Source organism: Kogia breviceps, chromosome 1 (genome assembly GCF_026419965.1).
Source record: "Kogia breviceps isolate mKogBre1 chromosome 1, mKogBre1 haplotype 1, whole genome shotgun sequence".
NCBI classification, from domain to species: Eukaryota; Metazoa; Chordata; class Mammalia; order Artiodactyla; family Physeteridae; genus Kogia; species Kogia breviceps.
In genome coordinates, this window is record NC_081310.1 from 1,502,190 (window position 1) to 1,522,596 (window position 20,407).

The following is a 20,407-nucleotide window of genomic DNA, read 5'->3' on the forward strand; positions in this document are numbered from 1 at the left end:
GGGAGGGGCCGTCTGGCCGGGGATCAACCCAAAGATGAACTTTAAAACGCTGCAGGGTGTAGGTGGAGGGAATTTTAGTTAGACACTAGCAAGAATCCCCCTCAATAAAGGTTGGCAAATTCACTGGAATAAATGCAGAAGGGAGGCTTTCCGGGCGCTTTCACAATACAAATCGCCAGGCGCTGTGGGACCCTTTGCAGAGAAGCGCTGGGCCCAGAGACCCGGGTTCTTACCCTGGCTTAGCCACTAACTCCTGTGTAACCTCGGTAGTTCCCCTCTCTGCGTCCCGGCTTCCGCATTAATGGGCTGGGGTCCCACCGAGCCTGAGGGTCTGCGGCTCCGGGGTCCGAGGCTCCGGCGCGGTCAGCTCCTCGGCCCGCGTCCCTCCGCGCCCCCCAAGCCACCCGGCCAGGCCCCCAGCAAACGCGTGGACATGAGGCGAGGGGTTCCTTTAAAGGCTTCCGCCCCGCCCCTGCTGCCGGATCTGGCTTTCGATTGGTGCAGCAGGCTCGGGGGCGGGTCTATAGGCGGAGCCTGGACTGGTTCGGGGGCGGAGCCTCCGCCGGGCCGGCCCCCGCCCCCTTTGTTCGTGCGGCGGCGGGAGGCGCTGCGGGGCTGGAGGTGCGCGCGCGGGAGCCGCGCCGTGGGGAGCGGGTCGCGCCCGGGCTGTCAGCTGGCTCCGCGCCGCCGCCCGATGGCTCGAGGGGGCGCGCGGGCCCAGCCCCGGGGGTCCTCCGCCGGCCGCGGGTGAGCCCTCCGCCGGCCGCCCGCGAGCATGTCACCTCCAGCCGCCGCAGCCCCCGTCCGCAGCGCCCGCGCCCCCGCCTCTCGCAGCAGCAGCAGCCGCAGCCGCAGCCGCCGCCCGGGGCATTGGCCCCCAGGCCCCCGCCCCTGATCGACGCGGGACCCGGCGCCGGAGCACCATGGCGGGCCAGGGGGACTGCTGCGTCAAGGTGGCCGTCAGGTAGGACGGGCGGCGGGGCGCGTGCGCGGAGGACTCGCCTTTGTCTCGCGTGGGCGCGGGGCGGGGGTCCGGGGGTCCCGGGGAGCCTCTCGACCCGCAGTCGGCATCCGCGGAGGTCGGGCTGGCCAGGCTGGAGGGCGCCGCGTGCTGGCCAGGCCCCCGCAGGGATCGGCGGCCCCGCGGGCGGCTGGAGGTGGCTTTGTCTGGGTGGTAATTTCGGGCCCCTCTTGGGAGCCCTTAATGATCAGAAAATCGAATAAACAAGGAAATCCGGTATTTCACACCCAGCCCTGGCCCAGGCCGGAGCGTCTGTGTGTTTCCTCTTCGCCTCCCCACGGGCTGCTGTCTCCTGCGGGCACATTGGATGGGGGGAAATTTCCCCGCATCCACCCTAGCCGGCTGGTCCTGCGCTCTTGGTCCAGCTGGGGAGGCAGCACGTCGCCCCCCGGGCCGGTTCCGCAGACAAAGATCGAGTGCTGCACGAATGGAAGGGCTGAGATGGGGCCTTGGCCCTCCTTGGGGAGTCCGCCGCTTTGGAGAGAGCCCTGCCGGCCCTGTCCCAAGAGGGGCTGGGGCTGGGGAGGGAGGATGGGGTGTGTCCGAGGTTATCCCTCTGAGGGGGCAGGATGCTGTGACACTGATGCCCATCCTGAGGCCTTCAGACAGGACTGAGCGGGGCAGGGCGGCACGGACTTACCTGGGACTTGAAGGGACACAGAGGCAGGTGTGAGGCGGGCAGAGGACCGGGCACCTGGGGGTGCGGGGCTTTGTGTTGGGTGGGGACACTTCGCGCCATGTCACCCCTCCGTTTCTGATTTGGGCTTTTTCTCTGTGAGGGGGTCTGATGGTGGCAGAGTGCCAGTCTGGGACTGTCACCAGCGAAGGCATGGTGGAGGACATCACTCAGCCCGTGTGATGGGGGTGGGAGTCGGAGCCCCGATCCAGGCTGGGTCTGAGCAGGCCTCTGGTTTCCCTGGGTTGTAGATGACCCAGATTCCAGGGTTCCAGGGCAGTCACTCACAGATGACTATGGAAAACACCCCAGCGCAGGTGCCATCACCCCCGCCACACACACCAGCCACCTGGCCAGCCCTCCGCAGCCCGGAGAGGGTCAGGGGACTGCTGATCACAGCTCTGGGGTTGAGGGAGGGAGACCGAGGTGCCCTCCCCCCACCTCCCCGGCAGCACTCAGAGCATCGCCGGGCACAGACTTGTTGGTGCTGGACAGCCTGAGACAAAGAGGAGCCCCAAAGGTGCCTGGTGGGCTGGTGGGGCGGGGCCAGGCTGCCGCGTGGCTGACTGTGCAGCAGGATGGGGGGGCGGCGAGGGTGCGGGCGCGGTGTGGGTGGGAGTGTGGGAGTGGGAAGTGTACAGAAGACAGCTGCAGCAGAGTGGGAGAGTCTGGGCGCATCATAAAAGGAAACTGAACCAGGGTCGGGAAGGAGGGCACTTGGGGTGCCCCTCCCAGGGGGCTTTCCTTTAGACTCCATCTTACCCGAGAGAGCCAAACAAAGCCCCCCCGCCAGCAGGGCCCCCAGGCTAGACTGGGGCAGGGTAAGATGTGGGAAAGCCCATGGCCCGGGCACCTCGTGCAGAGTCAGGAAGAGCTGGTGTTCCTTTCCCGCCTCCACCAGCAGTTCCCGGGACCGTCCCGCCCAGAGGGCCTTGTGCCTGCCCGCTGCTCGGCTTCTGCCACTGACAGGCGTCACCTCTGCTTCCACCGAGATTGCCCTGGCGGCAGCCGGATGCCCCCACTCCTTGCCTCTGTTGCTGATCTGGATGGTGGGGTGGGGAGATTTGAGTATCGGAGGCCGGGCTTTCAGGGCCTCCTGGAAGGTGAAGGCCCCACCCACACCTCCCCTCCCACCCCCTCCTCCCCTCCCACCCCCTCCTCCCTTCCCACCCCAGCCCGAGGGCCCAGCCAGGCACACGCCAGACCTCAATGGGCAGCTGGCCGTGGAGGGCAGACAATGCCTGGACAGAGCCCAGTTTCTAATCAGAAAGCCGAGGACAGGACCTGGCTTGGGCTGCGGCTGGGACGGACAACGGATGGGGCCACTGGCGGGCTGTAGGGGAGAATTCTCAGGGCCTTGGGGTCCCCTTCAAGCCCCCATCCCCAGCCTCGGCAACCGCTTGTCCCACTTAAAGGACTGGGTGGTGGGCTGGAGTAGCGTAGAGCGTTGCCGGGAAGAGCCAAGGATTTGGAATTGTCAAGAGCCCAGCCCAGCGCGGCGCTGAGCTGTCGGTTCGGAAACCCTTTCTTCTATCTAACTGAGAACATCTCATGGCAAGCCCGGGGTCCAACTCTTGAGACAGGGAGGCCGGGAAGGAGACACACTTGGTCGGGGTGGGGCGGGGGCCGCGGCGGGTGTGTATGTGTAAGGGTGGAGGTCCGGGAGCTGCTAGACTAGGTAAGAAGTGCCAGGCCCAGGGCTCTTGGCCCTGTAATCTCTCCAGATGAGGATCAAAGCTGGCCTGTCTGCGGAGCCACGGGGAAGGCCAAGGGGGTGCAGAGCCAGAGGAGGCGACTTTCGAGACCTGGGGCTGTGGGATAAGGGGAGAAGGTGTACATGTGAGCAGACCCCAAAGCCCCGCCCCAGGCCACCCTGGAGTCTGGCCCATCTGCCCCTGAACTCTGCACCGAGACTCCCAGGCCAGCCCCTCCAGCCTGCCCCCTGATACGTTGATCCATAAATCCCCTCGTACGATAAGGACTCTCTCGGCTCCGAGGCTGGCTTAGGGGCCCGCTGCTACCTGGGGCCGGGGTTTGGGGGGACCCTGGGGAGAGCTGACCTGCCCCAGGCTGCAGAAATATAGGCCTGACTAGTGGGGGGAGAAGGGGAAGGGGTGGCTATTAAGAAAGGCCAGTTGGCAAAGTTGAGATTGGGGAAGGAAGCCAAGTCACGTGGTGCATTTATTTAAGACCCTCTCAAGCCGCCAGCTCTGAGCCCCCAGCCCGAGGGGAGCCCTCAGTGTGGCCTAACCCCCTTCCCCCTTATCTTTGCCTGGTTTCCTTCAGCTTCCTTCCTTAGTCGGCTAGGGTGGGGACGGGGGCTCTGCCGGCTCCACATCCATCCCTGGACCCTGCAGGGCCAGGCAGGGGCTGGAAAGGGAATGGGAAACACCAGCCAGGGGCCCAGGGGCAGTCAGATGGCACCCCTGCTCTCTCCCTCGGGGTCTCTAGCTGCAGTTATTCCCCTGGACCCAGGCTCCTCTGAAGTCTTAGTCAGTGTCTGTCTAAATTTTGAATTGAGAGAATTGGTGGTTTGGGACAAAGACAGTGAAGACAAAAAACTGAGTGAGGGTGGGGATGCCGTGCCTTCAGAACCCCCCTTCCGCGCCCCCTGCGCCCACTCTGGCGGAGTCCAAGGCCAGTCAGGGCCAACCAGTCCCCCCTGTGGCCCCTCCTGTACAGTTCACAGACCTGGGAAACTGAGGCCCAGGCAGGGCCTCCCGCGGCCAGTGGAGACCTGAGCATCCTGGTGGCGGGCTTCTGCTGCAGAAATAGGGCTTACATCATCGCCAGGAAGTGCAGCGTGGTAACCGCAGGCCCCGGAAGTGTGCCCCCCACCCCGCCCCAGCCAGCCTGCCTGATTGGCTCTCAGCTTTGGAAGACCTCATAGAGGGGGGGTGAGGCAGGGGCTGAGGAAGTGGCAGAGGTGACATGTGCCTGGCACCCTTATTCCTACAGCTCTGCGGGCAGAGGGCAGGGCTGGGGCCCACGAAGTCGGTTACCGGCTGGGTCATGAGGCCCCATTTCTGTTTCTCCTTCTGGGCCTCAGTTTTACCCACTGTAGAATGGGATCAGCGCTTTGTTCTGGTTTGGCCGTTTGTGAAGAGGAGCGGTTTGGATGCAGTAGGAGGTGGCCCGTCCTTAAAGGGTGACTCTTGAGAAGCTAAGTGTGAATAAAATGTTTTAAAAATAAGCCCTTAACCGCTGAGCCTGCGCGTCCGGAGCCCGCGCTCCGCAACGGGAGAGGCCGCAACAGTGAGAGGCCCGCGTACCGCAATAAATAAATAAAATAAAAATAAAAATAAGCCCTTAAAGTGTACCTAAGCGGTGTCTCTCTGGGTTAAGCCACAGTGACCGTTAGGTAAAAAGGAATTCACCTCCAGCCCTCGGATTGCTTGACTGATGGTTGATTGCAGGAAGCTCGCTGTGACGGAGGGACTGAGGAGGGAGGGGCTGGGCGCTGTCACTTCCGCACGTTCACGGAGTGCCAGGTGTCACGCCTGCGGTGTCCCACCGGAGCCCACGAGGTGACGATGTCGTGCCCTCGTAGAGATGGGCACAGGCCCACAGCAGTAAACGGAGACGCCTGAATGCGGACGCAGGGCACCCTGCTTCCAAGCACGTGCACCTCACGCTGCTCGACGTGGCCTCCTCACGCGGCTGCTAATTCGCTCTTTCTGGGCACCGCTGTGCCTCCGTTTCCTCCAGCCCTTTCCGCCCGTCACGGCCGTGACCGCGAACGCGGGAAGGCACTCGGGGAGGCACACAGGGCTGTGCGGATGTGGTGGGTGGGGCCGGCTGGGCCTTCTTTGTGGGCTGCCTGTCCCCACGTGCTCCCAGTTTGGGGGAGTTCGCCCCCCCCTACTGGGTGGGAGCCGCCCTTCTCCCTTTCCTGAGATACGCTCAGCTGCCCCTGGAATTTGTTTTCCTGCCGGAGTGCCACCTCGCCGCCCTCTAGGGAAGTGCCAGCACAGCCAGGTCTACCCCCACCCCCGCCCCAAGTGTCGTTGGGCTCCCGTCTCTCTCCTTTAACCTCTAGACCAGCAGCTCCTGAGGAGGAGGTGGGGCCCTGAGAGGCTGCTGGGCTCGGGAGGGAGGAGGCTCCCTGCTGGGGCGGGGATGGTCGGCTTTGGGGGTGTGGGGGGGTGTTAATTCTCTGTCCCAGGGGGAGGGGGTGGGGCTCAGTGGCAGGGGCCTCGGAGCCCACAGCAGGTGGCAGCACTGTTGGGTGCAGTGTCCTGTCCTCTGGAGCACTCTCTCTCTCTCCCCTCGCTGCTCTGCGGGTGGAAGGGATGGAGGGCCACGGTTCCACGTCCCCAGACCCCTAGATGCCGGCGCCCCTATCCTTCTCCCATCCTCGGCGGGAGCCCGCCATCAGAGTGGTGGCAGAGGCCACCAGTCCTTCCTCTAGGCCGGACTGGGCCTTCCCGAGGCTGGAGTTAAGGTGCCCCGAGGGGAGCCTGGCAGGGTGGCTGGGGACCAGGGCCAGCGGGGCGGGGAGAGGCTCAGGCCAGGCGCCTGTTGCTGCGCATTCCGCAGCAGGGGAGTGTCCCCAGGGCCCCGTCCCCGCTGAGCTGTCCCCCACCAGATGCCGACGCCGGCACAGCTCCGGGCTCCGCCGCGTCTCCTGGGAGGTCACGGGAAACCCCTGCCAGATGCCCTGGGATGCCGGAGCGCAGCTGAGCGGGCTTCCCTGAGCCGGGAACGCCCTCTTGCCAGGCCCTGCGCTGCTGCTTATAGGCTCCCAGGCCTGCAGGCTCACGCGGCCAACAGCAGGCAGGGGCCTGTGAAGCTCCGGATCGGGACCGGCCGTCCTCGGCCCCTCCTCGCTCCAGCTCCTGCCCTCCCAGCCCGTGCCCGCCTGCTTCCTCCCCGGTGCCTGCTTCGGCCATTCTGGGGGTGCCTGGGCCCAGCTGAGATCTCGATGCCCTTGCGGGGGTGGATAAGACTCCCCGCGCCCTCCCCCATTGGACGGCCTGTCCGGGCATTCCTCAGAAGTCAGTGGCCAGAACCCTGGGATGAACAGAGAGAGAGAGAGAGAGAGGTTAAGGGCACCCTCAGGACGGAGAAGGGTCAGTGTGCCGAACCCCAGGTTTCCTGTAGGTCCCCTCTGAGCGTCTGCACCGTTCCCTGTGTCCCAGGAAGATGTGTGAGGCCAGAAGTAGGCAGAGGGGGTTGACAGACCCCTTTCACCAGGCTGAGCCCTGCAAACCCATGCCCTTTGACCCCGCCGTACAAAGCCTTCTTGTTTGGGGGTTCAGAGCCAGTCTTTTCCCTGCGGCAGCCTCAGGAAGGCTGGGCTGCGGAGGGTCTGGGAGGCCAGGAGAAGGGCCGGTGGGAGGTCACCAGGGCCCTCTGGCTGTCACGGGGCTCCGCACACTGCAGCCCTGCAGCTGAAAGGGCCAGCGCCCCAGGCTGGACCTGCCACCCTGCTTCAGAGAGGATTGGCCCCCACGGGAAGACGCTGTCTCTGCGCTAAGTCGGCTAAAGGCCCCCCCCCCACCCCCCCGTGTCTGGGAGCCAGGCTCCCCTGAGAGAGCAGGGATTTTGCTTCCAGCCGCCTTCCCGGAGCTGGCAGGCTGCCACGGTGGGAGGAGGAGGGGGAGGAGAGGACGCCTGGTAAAGTGGGCGCGGGTGTCCTCTTTCTGCTGCGGAGGGAGGTGGGCGCCGTGCTCCTGCAGGGAAGCAGCCTTCTGCGTCCTCGGCCCCCTGCTTCCCCTGCCCAGGCCTTGGCTTTCTTCGCTACAAAATGGGAAAATGCTTCCCCAGCAGCCAGCTCTCAGCCCTGCTGGCAGCTGTCAGCAGGATCATCTTTCTCCAGCCCACCTCTCTCCGCGCCAGGGCTGCTTAGAGGGTGAGGCCAGACTGGGCACAGTCAGGCTTGGTTTGAATTTCACCTCCCCACCATGAGGAGTGTGTGACTTCGGGCTTGTTCAGATTCTCCTTTCTGGGCCTCAGTCAAGAGGGGTCTTTACACAGGACATGCGTTCATGCATGTAAAGGAGCTCCACACATAGGTTCTCAAAAGATATTAGGTACTGTCCTTATCAGATGAGGCTCGGGTGGTATCAGTGACCATGATTCCAGAGGAGGAAGGTTGCACAGCCTCCCAGGCTCCCCTTCCCAGGGCTCCACAGCCTTTGCAGGCAGGAAGTTCCTTCTGCCAGCTTATCTGAATCCCTCCTGCTGTAGCCAGACCCCTTTGGTCTGGCTCTGTCACTGACGGGGCCGAGCTGATCCCTGGCAGGTCATGGCATGGCTGAGTGATTTGCTGTGCCAGGCAGCCAGGAGGTCCTGGGGCTCCTCTCGGTGTCCCCTGCCTGCCCCCCCCTTCCACGACGGAGGCCGCGACAGCCCAGCTCCAGATGAAGCCAGGCAGGCCGACTGTCGGCCGGCCTGAGGAGGGGAGGCCGTGAAATCCGGGCAACGTTGGGGGCAGCACACCCCGAGACGGGTCGCCGGGCGTCCTCACTCCTCTGGGCCTGCCCGGGCTGTCCCACTTGCCCAGGGATTCCTGTTCAGGGTTCCAGAAAGAGCAGATAGGCTTATATCCCTGGGGCTTTTTCCAAAGGGACTAACTAGTTACGTGGGTGACCGTGGCCATCTGAGGGGAGATTCTAGTCCGGGTCTGTGGTTCTCCTCGAAGACTTCAAGGTGAGGCCTGAGACGGTGTCTCCCAGCCTGCAAGTCCCCTGAGGGACATTACTCACAGGTGGGCAGCTGCGTGCGGGCTGGCTCTCCCTCCTTCTGCACTGAATCTTCAGGCCCACAGCCAGGAAAGGTGGGCTTCCTAGAAGACGTTGTTACTAATTAGCTATGTGACCTTGAGCTGTGTTAATTTCTCTCTGAGCCCTCACTTGTAAATTGGGGCGGGCGGGGGGATACCCCCCTTAGAACGTGTGCCAAGTGTGGTAGGTACTGCGACCAGCAAAGAGGCATCTTGCTCCCGAAGTGCGGGGTTATTACCTACGGGGGAATTGAGTCAGCAGAGGTGTAACGGGGTTCCAGGTACCAGCAAAAAAGGGTGTCAGGAATCAGACCATACACCACGGCTGTAAGAATTCTCTAGGATTCTGGAACAGTTCTTGGTTAGTTATTTTAATATCACAGCCTGTTACCTCTTGGAGAAAAGTAAGAGTTCTTCGAGGGGAAAGAGCCTGGGGGCCGCCTCCCTAGGAATTTTGGGCAAAGATTTGGGGGCAGGTCAATGAGGGATCAAAGGAGGGACCGGAGGCAGCTGATGGGGCGGGACGGATTTCACCTGAGAAGCGGAGCTACACCCACCGCCCCGCCCCCAGCCTAAGGTTACTGGGCGGAGCCCTGGGCGATGATTGGCCGGCTTTGTGTGATGTCACCGAGGACGGGGTGGGGTGTGGGGCTCCGGCCGGCTACCCTTTGAGGGAGGGACTTTTCCTCCTGGGCGGTATCGGCATCCCCTGGGCCTGCCTGTCTCCGCTGTCCGCCCCTTCCGCCCTGTGCCGGCTCCCCGAAGAGCCCAGGGACCGCTGAGCTCCGCGGCTGCCGCAGGCCTGGGCTCGGGCTGGCGGCCTCTGTCTCCCGCCTGGAGCACCAGCCCGTGAGGGGGCGGCCACGAGCGCCCGCAGTCCCTCCGCGCCAGCGTGTGTGGACAGATACTAAAATCACCAACCACAGCACCCCAGCTCCCGCCCCGTTGCGCACCGAGGGCCCTGGGCCAGATCCCGCCTCCGAAGAGCTAGCGCCGCCCCTTTCTCCGCGCCCCGCCCCCGCCCCCTCCCAGCGCCCTCTCTGCGGGTTGCCGAGTGGCGAATAGACCGGGCTCTGTTCTGGGAGATTCCGGGCCTTTCTTAGTGGGGCCGTCCGCCCGCTCTCCCTCTGCAGGACCTGGAGAAGGGATGGGGGAGGTTTGGGGGGGAGGGGGCTTGGGGTGAGGTGCCCTGGGTGACATTCAGGGGCGTCTCCGGACAGAAATGATACTGGACGTTGGGTCCACAAAACTTTGACAAAAACAGGCAGCACGGTTTGCCAATTTGAGTTTCCAAATATTGCATTAAATCATGATTTATCTTGATTACTGAGTTTTTTCATGCTCCCTTAAATTTTGCACTTGAGCCGAATACCTCACTCACCTCACCCCGGCCCTGTATCTGGTCCACAGCACCCACAGCGTCCACGGTTTACTGGCAAGACCCTGGAAGCTGGTTCCCACCCCTGACCTCCCGCCCGTGCCCCGAGGGAGGAACAGGGCTGTGGGAGTGGTGCCATCCTGCCATCCTGCCACCCTGCATAGCCGGAAGCTGCCTCCTTCCCCTCATCTGGGGCGGTGATGCTGGCGGAGGGCCACTAGCTCTCAGGGCAGCCCACAGAAGTGACCTCACCCCAGGCGGGGCTGGGACAGGAGCCGCCGGAGGGGAGGGCGATGGAGTTCTTAGAAAGTTAGAGCTGGGAAGAGGTCGTCCGGATGACACAGGAGGAAGCGGGGGCTCCTGGACCACAGCAGGATGGGGCAGGGGCTTGTCCAGGGATCTGCTTTATCTCCTGCCTGCAGGGCCTGGGTTCACATTCTCCACTGGGCCGGGTGTGGTGGGCAGGAGCCCCAGGATGCCCGCCCCTGCTGGACTGTGCCTTGGAGGCTGGGCGCCAGAGCCCAGCCTGGAGCGTGTGTGAGGCTGTGGTCGGACTCCCCGCCAGCTGCCTCCTGCCCCTAATGGTGATGCGTGGGGGGAGTTTATATAGCCACTTAGACATTGAGTTTCCCGGGCCGGAGGCAGCTGGACAAGTGGAGAAGCCGCAGGCTTCAGACTCCCAGCTTCCCTGTACTTACTGTGTGTGACTCAACTGCTTCAAGCCTCGACTTTCCTCTGTGGACAATGGGCGTTGAAATCCTTAGCTCATCACCTCCCTTAAGTGAGGGGGTCCGTGGCAGGTGCCTGGCCCGGCACCTGCCCGTGGAGAGCATCCACGCATCTTCATTCTCTCTGCTGCCATCTCCAGTTACTCATTCAAGGCCCATTCCTGGCACTAACACGCTCCCCTCCTCATCCAGGTCAGTGGCTCTGGTAACTAGTGACTCATCCCGGGCCCGTGTCCTCTGTCTCCCAGCTGGTACCCCATCCTCTGCGCAACAGTACTCACCCATCATACCGGCCAAGCACACTGGCGCGTAGAATGGGCCCCCAGCCAGAATGGGGCTGGCTCTCTGACCCCAGAGGACCCCACACCAGGATGTGCCAGGCTCTGGAGGGTCCCAGGGTGAATGCCTGGCTGACCCCGTGACACCTGGGGTCCCTCCTCTACGCCCTGTCTCCTAGACTGCTCTTCTGGCCACGCTCTTGGTCTGGGGGCTGGTGGGTGGGGCAGAAGCTGGCCCCTTGTCAACTGGCTCTGCCCGGCGGGGCCGCCGCCCCCACTGTCTCCTGGGACCCGGAGTCGATTTCCTCCAATCACCAGCATTGCCATCTGCCTGTGGTAATTAAATGGTGTTTGAACTGGATCCAGAAATCCCATCGCAAGCAGCCCACGTGGCAGGGAGGGCGTCTTTGGGAGCTGGTGCCGGCCAGCAGAGCTGGAGGGGCCTCAGAGGCTGCCCCCCGCCAGGCCCCTGGTCCCCCTGGGAGCCCTGGACACCCTAGGCCCGCCCGGGCCCGAGCTCCTGATTTCCCGCCTGAGGCCCGGTCCCCGCTCGGAGGTCCCCGCCCGGTCCCCGCTAGTGCCCGCCGGGCCCCGCCGCTCAGCCACGTGAAGCACAGGAGCTTCGAAGCAGCCGAGCAGGCACCGCCCGGGCTCAGACCCTGCTGCCTGCGACTGGCCGGGCACCACCTATTTCCTCGTCCACGGCGGGGACCACAGCGTCCCCCTCCACGTGGTCGTGCGTGTCGGCTGCCACCACCGGCGGTGCAGGTGGGAGCGCTGCAGCCTGGGCGTCTTACTGGCAGGTCAGGTTTCTGGTCTGCAGGTGCAGAAAGGGTGGGTGGAATCCACAGCTCCCTTCCCGGCCAGAAACCAGTCTGGGGGAGACTGCGAAGCTAGATTCTCACTTCAGCCTGGCCCAGAACAGCCGGATGGGGGGAGGGGGTGGCAGCCTCCTTGGACATACGGACCTGGCAGCCTCCATGGTGTGAGGACCTGTCCACACCTCAGGGGAAAGGCTGCTGAAGGAAGGCCACCATCCATGGGTGTGAACTGGACCTGGGGTTCTAACCACCTGCTCCCCCGGCCTCTTTAACCCCCTCGCAGCCAAGTGCAGGGAGCAGGCCCAGGTGAGCAGCTCACCTGGCCTGCAGCTCTGAGGGTCCTCGGGGGCTGGACAGCTGGGAACAGGGACAGGATGGCGGCTTGGAGGGCCCGCCTCTGCAGCGAGGCACCCCGAGGCCCTGGACGCCTGCCGGCCGGGCCCTCACACTCTTTTCTTCTCTTGGTAAACGTTGGCTTAGGGCGAGGGATGCCGACAAGCAGCTCCTTGTGAGAGGCCGGCAGAGGGGCTGGCTTTGTGAGCCCACGAGCGCGGAGCCTACGCCCCCCCCCCCCCCCCGCCTTGCCGGAGGCATCAGGAGGTGCTTCCGGCAGCAGCCCCGACACACGCATGCCCACTGGCTCACACTTGGTTGCCGTGGGGACCTCCTCCGGCCGTGGCCGCTTGGAAGAGGGGAAGGGGCGGCGCATGGACACGGCCCTGTCCAAGGCTGCGCCCCCCTTGGCCCTGATGCGGCTTCCCTTCCTCTTTACCGGGGAGCCCCCCGGGCCTGGGCTGTGGCCCCTCCTGTGGCTGGTGCTCCTGCTGGAGGTCCCTGCCTTTCTCCAACTTTTGCCTGGACCTGCCCTGCAGGGCTGTGCCTGGTCTGGCCCCCTTGGCTCCCCTTGTGCCTGAGACTGTTCCTCCGAGCTGGGGGATCCCTGCAGCCCCCGCAGGCCTGGGCAGAGACGCTGGTCTCCTGCGGAGCGTAGCCCGGGGGGAGCAGCCAGGCCTCGCACTTCCTTTCCCTCCCTGGTCTTGGGCTTTGCCTCCCGGGACTGGGGGCCAGCTGCCTTCTCTCCCCAGCTCTGTGGGACACACTCACACGCTCCACTGCGGAGCGTGTGCTTTAACGTCCGTGAGACGTGTCACGATCCGTGACACGACCTTGGGCAAGTCACTTAAACTCCCCCAGCCTGTTTTCTCATCTGTAAAATCAGGCAAATAATGCATACCTCGCCGGTGTATGGTAAAGAATACCTATACATGAATTCACGTAGGTAAAATGCCTTTGCCATAGATTGGACACACAGAGGGCTCATGAAATGTTAGCAGCCGCTGCTTTGCGGGGTGTTGGTATTACTATTACTGTTACCGTTAGCGCAGTGTTACAAAGCTGCCCTCGTCCTGGGTCTCCTGCCTTCTCCTCCCGCTTGTCGGACAGGAGGGGCCTGGGGGGGTGGGCGCTTGGCGGCAGGATGGGGAGGAGGGTGGCCGCAGCGCCCCGGCAGCCGGGTCTGACCCAGGACTCCGCCCGCCCCGGCAGGATCCGGCCCCAGCTGTCAAAAGAGAAGATTGAGGGCTGCCACATCTGCACCTCGGTCACCCCGGGGGAGCCCCAGGTCCTCCTGGGGAAGGACAAGGCCTTCACCTATGACTTTGTCTTCGACCTGGACACCTGGCAGGAGCAGGTTTATTCCACCTGCGTGAGCAAGCTCGTGGAGGGCTGCTTCGAGGGCTACAATGCCACGGTGCTGGCCTACGGGCAGGTAAGCCACCTCCTCCCCCCTGCACAGCCACTGCAGCCCCGGGCTCCCTGTCTGATGGGAGAGAGAGCCGCCCTCAGAGCGGCTGAGACGCAGCTGCGGTTCGGTCTGGGGCCCGAGGGTGCCGCTGCGTCGCTGGCTGCGGCTCTGGGACCAGGCCGGGCAGGGACCCAGGCCGGGAGGTGAAGGAGGGGGACGCGGCCAGGGTCCGGGGCTCGCTGGCGCCCCCAGGGTGCTGGACGACACCCTCCTTCCGTCTTGGCCAACGCAGACGGGGGCCGGCAAGACGTACACTATGGGCACCGGTTTCGAGATGGCGACGGCGGAGGAGGAGCAGGGCATCATCCCGAGGGCCATCGCGCACCTCTTCGGGGGCATCGCCGAGCGCAAGCGGCGGGCACGGGAGCAGGGCGTGGCTGGGCCCGAGTTCAAAGTCAGCGCCCAGTTCCTGGAGGTACCGTGGCCTTGTGGGCGGGCTGGCGGGAGGCGGGGGCGGCAAGACCCGCGAGCTGGGCTCCCCGCCGGGGCCGCAGGCAGAGCCCGGGGAGCCCCGGAGGCATCTGCACGTGATGAGGTTCCCGCTGCTGGAAGGATCCCCGCCGGAGCCGGAGGGCCACCTGGTGGGACACTGGAGGGGCCCCCCGCCTCCGACGGAGCTTGAGTCAGTGAGAGCCTGTAGGATCTCTTCAAACCCTGACAGGTTAGAGCTCCGACACGTACCAGACGTGTGACCTTGGGCAAGTCATTTCTCCACTCCGCAAAATGGGGGTGGCGACACCTCTTTCCTCGGGGTTCCAGGGGGTGATGCGGAAGCACGTGCCCGGCACACAGTGAGACTCTAGTTCTCGCCCCTCCTGGCCTCTGCCGGGCCCTCCCCAGCCTCAGAGCGGCCTGCCCTGCCCCTTTCTGGCTGAGGTCCTTCCTGACCCTCTGAGCCTTCTCTAACCCCAGGGCGGGAAGGTCCTCCCGAGGGCCTTTCTGGCATCTGGCCCTGCCTCTCCCTGGGGGGATGTCCGGGTGCCGAGCCCAGGGACCGTGGCAGCCAGGGGCTTTGGGGGTGGGGAGGGGACCTCTGGCCTGCCAAGGGGCCTCTCAGAAGCGTCTCCAGGAAGGCCGGTGGGCCTGGGTCTTTCTCATGAGGCCCGGTGTCACCAGGCTTCTGCTCTAGCACACCTGGGCCGGGCAGCTCCAGTTCCCAGTGTCCAGACTCTGGCCCACGGACCCCCGGCCCGGGGACGTTTGCTGGGCGTGGAGCCACCCTGGGCTCAGACTGCATCCAGGCTGTCCTCGGGGGAGAGGTGTGGCCCCAGCCCTCCCCGGGTCTCGTGTCCCCCCCACACACACCCCCGACTGCGGCCCCAGCCTGGCTCCCTCCTGGGCCTGCAGCGCGGCTGCTTTCCCCTCAGGGGACCTGTACTGTAGGCTTGAGAGTTTCTCTTTGTTCTTCTGATAGAGTCTGCCTCTGTGTGTGTGTATGTGCATATACGTGTATGTGTGCGTGTGTGTGTAGGCATGTGTGTGTGTCTGTGCATGTCTGTGTGTATATGTATGCGTAGATGTCTGTAGAAGCATGTTTGTGTATGTGTGTAGGCATGTGTATATGTGTGTGTCTGTGTACGTCTGCGTGTATTCGTGCGTATGTGTATGTGTGTAGGTATATGTGTGCGTGTGTGTATATGTATGTGTGTGTATACGTGTGTGTGTCTGTATATATGGGTGTGTGTGTGTGTGCGTGTCCTATGCTGTGTATTTCTATAAGCTTCCTCGTCTCGTTGTTTTTTCCTCTCTCCATCCTTTTGCCAGAGGGCCCCAAAGAGCAGTTCAGTACCTCGAAAACCCATGCCAAAGGGTGACCCACAAGGGGTTAAACGACGCCACGCGTCTGTCCCAACAGACAGACAGACACCAAGGCCCCCACGTCTGCGCCGGTCCCTGCCGTTCCCTCTTGCCCTTCCTGTGGGGTATTTCTGTCCCTTTAGGGCCATCACCGCCTCAGATGTCCGAGGGCCGCGGCCTGCCCGCCCCCACCCCGTGGGGTTCTGGTGGCCGCTGACCGGCTGCCCCGTCCCTCCTGCTCCCCAGCCCCAGCTCCCTGCATGGTGGAAATCCCAGCAGGTGAAACGTTCCCTGCCAGCAACTCCAAACACAAGAGCCTGCAACCCCGAGACCAGCTGCAACGGGGTGACGCGCCTGGCCAGGCCACCTCCCGCGGTGGCGTCCCCAGACCGCCATCCACCCCACACTCCTCAGCCCCCAGGGACCACAGGGATAGGACAGGGCGCCGCTCAGCTCTCCACTGAGTTCCACCTCCCGCCCCTCCTGGAGCCGCACCCCACCCCCCTTTCCCGCCCTGTAACATCCCAGGCTCTGCCCCAGCCACGGTCACATGCTGTTCGTCCACGTGAGGACTCAAGTCCCCTGGTCCCCCCCAGGTCCTTAGCCCCCCACCAGGGCTGAGCGCTGGGTGCGCCACTTCCTTGGGGAGTGGAAGGGCTCTCAGGATAGCTCTCCCGGGGGCCCAGCTGCCCTACCCTGTCCAGGGGACAGATCCCGGAGCCGGAGCCCAGAGAGGACCAGGGGTGGCCAGGTAGCCTCCCAGAGCCTGGTTTCCACACCTGCAAAGCAGAGCTGGCCTGTGACACGAGAGCGAGCCCCGGGGGCCCCTCCGCACCCACCTGCACCCAGCGTCTGTCTTCCGCCCGCACAGCTCTACAACGAGGAGATCCTCGACCTCTTCGACAGCGCCCGCGACCCTGACGCCCGCCACCGCAGGTCCAACATCAAGATCCACGAGGACGCCAACGGCAGCATCTACACCACGGGCGTCACCTCCCGCCTCATCAGCTCCCAGGAGGAGGTGAGCATCTGAGGAGCCGCCGGGGGCCGGGGGCTGGGGGCCGGGGGCCGGGCTTTGCAGCCAGCTGGTCCCCACGTCTGCCCTCCGCAGCTGATCCAGTGCCTGAAGCAGGGCGCCCTGTCGCGCACCACGGCCAGCACCCAGATGAACGTGCAGAGCTCCCGCTCCCACGCCATCTTCACCATCCACGTGTGCCAGATGCGTCTGTGCGCCCGGCCGGACCTGGTGAGGAGCCCGCGGCGTGTCGGAGGGCGGGGTGCGGCGGAGCCCGGGCTCGGGGAGGGGGGGGGGGTTCGGGCTCACCCTGCCGGCTTGCGGACCTTTCTTTCTCTCGGGCGGAGCGGGGGAGAACCCGCACGCAGTCGGATGCGCTGTGTGTGAGCCCCCCCAGCCACGCTGCACCCCGAACCCCGAGGGCAGGGGCTGAGAGCAGAGGAGCCCAAGGTGGGCGGGGGCCCGGAGTCACACGCCCGCTTCCCTGCAGCTGAACGAGGCCGTGGCCGGGCTTCCTGAGGGCAGCGCTCCCTCGGGCGAGTATGAGACGCTCACCGCCAAGTTTCACTTTGTGGATCTGGCCGGCTCAGAGCGGCTGAAGCGGACGGGGGCCACGGGCGAGCGGGCCAAGGAGGGCATCTCCATCAACTGTGGGCTGGTAGGCGCGCGGCGGCCAGCGCGGCTCAGCCTCGGACCCTCCCCAGGGCCCCTTGGGCCGGCTACTGGCCGGAGCCCCGTATGTCACTACGGTTGGGCCTCTGGACCTTCCCCCTCCCCCTGTCCCCGACGGCCTGACGAGGTCTCCAACCGTCACATCTGCCTTTAAACCCTCAGGGAGGCTGAGGGCTGCTGGGGTCAGCGGGGCAGGTCCTGCGGCTCTCGAGTCGAGTCGCCGGCCGCACCCGCCTCCCTCCCCGAGCGCTCTCCAGCGAGCGCACCCCCACCTCCCCCTCCCCGAGCGCTCTCCAGCGAGCGCACCCCCGCCTCCCCCTCCCCGAGCGCTCTCCAGCGAGCGCACCCCCGCCCCCCTCCCCGAGCGCTCTCCAGCGAGCGCACCCCCGCCTCCCCCGCCCCGAGCGCTCTCCAGCGAGCGCACCCCCGCCTCCCCCTCCCCGAGCGCTCTCCAGCGGGCGCACCCCCGCCTCCCCCTCCCTCAGCGCTCTCCAGCGAGCGCACCCCCGCCTCCCTCCCGAGCGCTCTCCAGCGAGCGCACCCCGCCCCCCTCCCTGAGCGCTCTGTCCCCCGCAGCTGGCCTTGGGCAACGTGATCAGCGCCTTGGGCGACCAGAGCAAGAAAGTGGTGCACGTGCCCTACAGGGACTCCAAGCTCACCCGGCTCCTCCAGGACTCGCTGGGCGGCAACAGGTACCCGCCCACCACCCCAGGGAGGGGCAGGGGTGAAGGCGCAGGGCACACTGGTGGGAGGGTTGGGGCCAGAAGGCCCGGTGGACGGGGGGCCCTCCAGCCCCTGTGGGCCGCAGGCCGCGAGGTGCCCGTCGGCCGCTACCGTCGGGCCCAGCTTTCTCGTCTGCACAGCAGTGAGGGACAGTCCTAAAGGAGGTGCTAGAGCCCAAATGGGAAGACAGACCGGGACGCTAAGGACACACAGGGCCAGGATTCTGGCGATGACACTTCACGGCCTCCCTCACTGTGGTCACCACTGTTGGAGTGGAAACCTGGCTAGGGAGTCCGGACCCCCACGTCCCAGGTTCTGCCCAGGTCCTTAGGGCTTCCAGGCGGGAGCGGGCTCTGCTCGGAAGTGGTGCTCCTGGGCCGGCCGTGCTCTAGTCCCTCACTCCCCACCCCCGCTCCCCCACGCTCCCCAGCCAGACCATCATGATCGCCTGCGTGAGCCCCTCGGACCGGGACTTCATGGAGACGCTCAACACGCTCAAATACGCCAACCGCGCCCGCAACATCAAGAACAAGGTGGTGGTGAACCAGGACAAGACCAGCCAGCAGATCAGCGCGCTGCGGGCCGAGATCGCGCGCCTGCAGATGGAGCTGATGGAGTACAAGGCGGTGAGCGGCCCCCCCCACTGCGCCCTGGGCGTCGCCATGCGCCCCATGCGCCGGCCGCGGCGCCCACGGCCGGGCTCACCTGGCGGGTGGCCTGCACGTGCGAAGTCGGAGCCCTCAGGGCTTAGAACACAGGAGAAGGAAGAGCACACCCCGGGTTGCGTAGATCTCATGCATAGGGCAGACGCCCCACCGGGGTTTCTCGTCTGCTGGATACACCGCGTCGGGCCAGATAAGAGTCTGGGCTGCGGCACAGGACGAGGAGAGCTGGTGGGGAGCACGTGAGTGGCCCGGCGCGCCTGGGGGATGCTGCAGGGGAGAGGGTTGGCCCTCCTTGCTCAGGTGGTCAGGGAGGGCCTCATGGAGGAGGGGACCTTTTACACGGATCTTAAAGAGTGAATGCGATTCCAGCAAACGGAGGTGGAGCAGGTGTCCTAGGACGCCATCAAGCCACGTGCAAAGGGACAGAGACAGGAAAAATGAGTGCCTCCGGGGGAGCGCCCCATTCTGTGTGACTAAGGCAAAAGTCACCAGCCGTGGCCCCCGGCCCGAACCCGGCACACGAGTGGGTTTGGGCTTGACTCGCCCTTTGCTTTAAAAGAATGCGACGTAGTTGTCGTGCTTTCTGAAAGTCCGGGGGTTTCCGTTTCCCTTTAAAAATCCGAAGCTGCAGCGATCCGGCGCCGAGCTGGCTGGAGCGGCCCCAGTGGCCGCGCCTTTTAGACCGAGGGCGGCTCTGTGCTCCAATCCCCACCCCTCCCTGTAGTCTCACACCCGGACTGCCGTCCTCCTCCGTGCCACCCCCCGGGGCCCTTCGGGTTCCGACCCTCGGGTTCGCGTCTGGGGAGACGGGAAGGTGGGCAGTGGAGAGGGAGGTGGGCTGAGAACGCAGTGGCCTGGGGCGGCTGGTCACAAAATGTGGACTTCCTGTTGTCGCTGGGGCCACGGCACCGGGAGGTTGGCAGGGCGGCCTCGCCGAGGGCGGGGCCGGGGCGGGGTGGCGGGGAAGAGCGTATCATCCCCCCGCCTCTCCCCCCAGGGCAAGAGGGTGATCGGGGAGGACGGCACCGAGGGCTACAGTGACCTGTTCCGGGAGAACGCGTTGCTGCGGAAGGAGAACGGGGCGCTGCGCCTGCGGGTCAAGGCCATGCAGGAGGCCATCGACGCGATCAACAGCCGCGTCACACAGCTCATGAGCCAGGAAGCCAACCTGCTCCTGGCCAAGGCCGGTGAGTCAGGAGTGCCAGGCCGGCTCCGGGCGCGGGTGGCCTGGGCCCTCCGCCCCACTCCCAGCCCGGGATGTGGGCCGTGCAGGGCGGTGTTTTCTTTCTCTGAAAATGCGATCATATGTACTGTCCTGTGACTCCCTTTCCACTTTAGCACTACACCGTAGGGATCCTTCTGTATTTTAAAAAAGTTATCATTATTTTTGGCTGCGTTGGGTCTTTGTTGCTACTCGCAGGCTTTCTCTAGTTGCGGCGAGCGGGGGCTACTCTTTGTTGCGGTGCTTCTCGCTGCAGTGGCTTCTCTTGCGGAGCACAGGCTCTAGGTGCGTGGGCTTCAGTAGTTGTGGCTCACCGGCTCCAGAGCACAGGCTCTGTAGTTGTGGCACACGGGCTGAGTCGCTCCCCGGCACGTGGGATCTTCCCGGACCGGGGCTCGAACCCGCGTCCCCTGCATTGGCAGGCGGACTCTCAGCCACTGCGCCCCCAGGGAAGTCCTGGGATCTTCCCCTATTAAAAACCTACAAGCCTACTTAATTCCCTTCAGCTGCACAGTGTTCCACGTGTGATGGCGACCAGTAATTTACCGTAACAGCCTCTATGGATGGATATTTGCTTGTTTCCAGTCTCGCCGTTACCAGCTGCGCCTGTGTGTCTCTGTGCCCACAGACAAGCCCCTCTTTGGCAGATTCCTCCTTGAAAAAGGCCCTGTTGGAGGTGGCACTGATACAAGACCACCAGCTTGGAGCTAAGGTCCTCGCTGTAATTATTATCTTCTTAACTGTTCTTCCTCCCTGGCACCCCCTCAGGAGACGGCAGCGAGGCCATCGGTGCCCTGATCCAGAACTACATCCGGGAGATCGAGGAGCTGCGGTGAGTGAGCCCCTGCACACCTGGGTGCCCGGGGGCCGAGGCAGTGCT

At 64.7% G+C, this 20,407-nt stretch overlaps 1 protein-coding gene across 1 annotated transcript in view; it reads left to right on the plus strand.

Annotated features, from left to right (window-relative positions):
• The first annotated feature begins 301 nt into the window (after window positions 1-301).
• KIF21B (kinesin family member 21B) overlaps window positions 302-20,407 on the plus strand; it is a 44,868-nt gene continuing 24,762 nt past the window's right edge. The window contains 11 exon segments of the mRNA XM_059070208.2: window positions 302-613; window positions 615-964; window positions 13,175-13,397; window positions 13,666-13,848; window positions 16,102-16,251; window positions 16,342-16,476; window positions 16,736-16,903; window positions 17,494-17,609; window positions 18,071-18,266; window positions 19,303-19,492; window positions 20,296-20,359. Of these exon segments, the coding sequence (XP_058926191.2) occupies window positions 302-613; window positions 615-964; window positions 13,175-13,397; window positions 13,666-13,848; window positions 16,102-16,251; window positions 16,342-16,476; window positions 16,736-16,903; window positions 17,494-17,609; window positions 18,071-18,266; window positions 19,303-19,492; window positions 20,296-20,359 (2,087 nt within the window).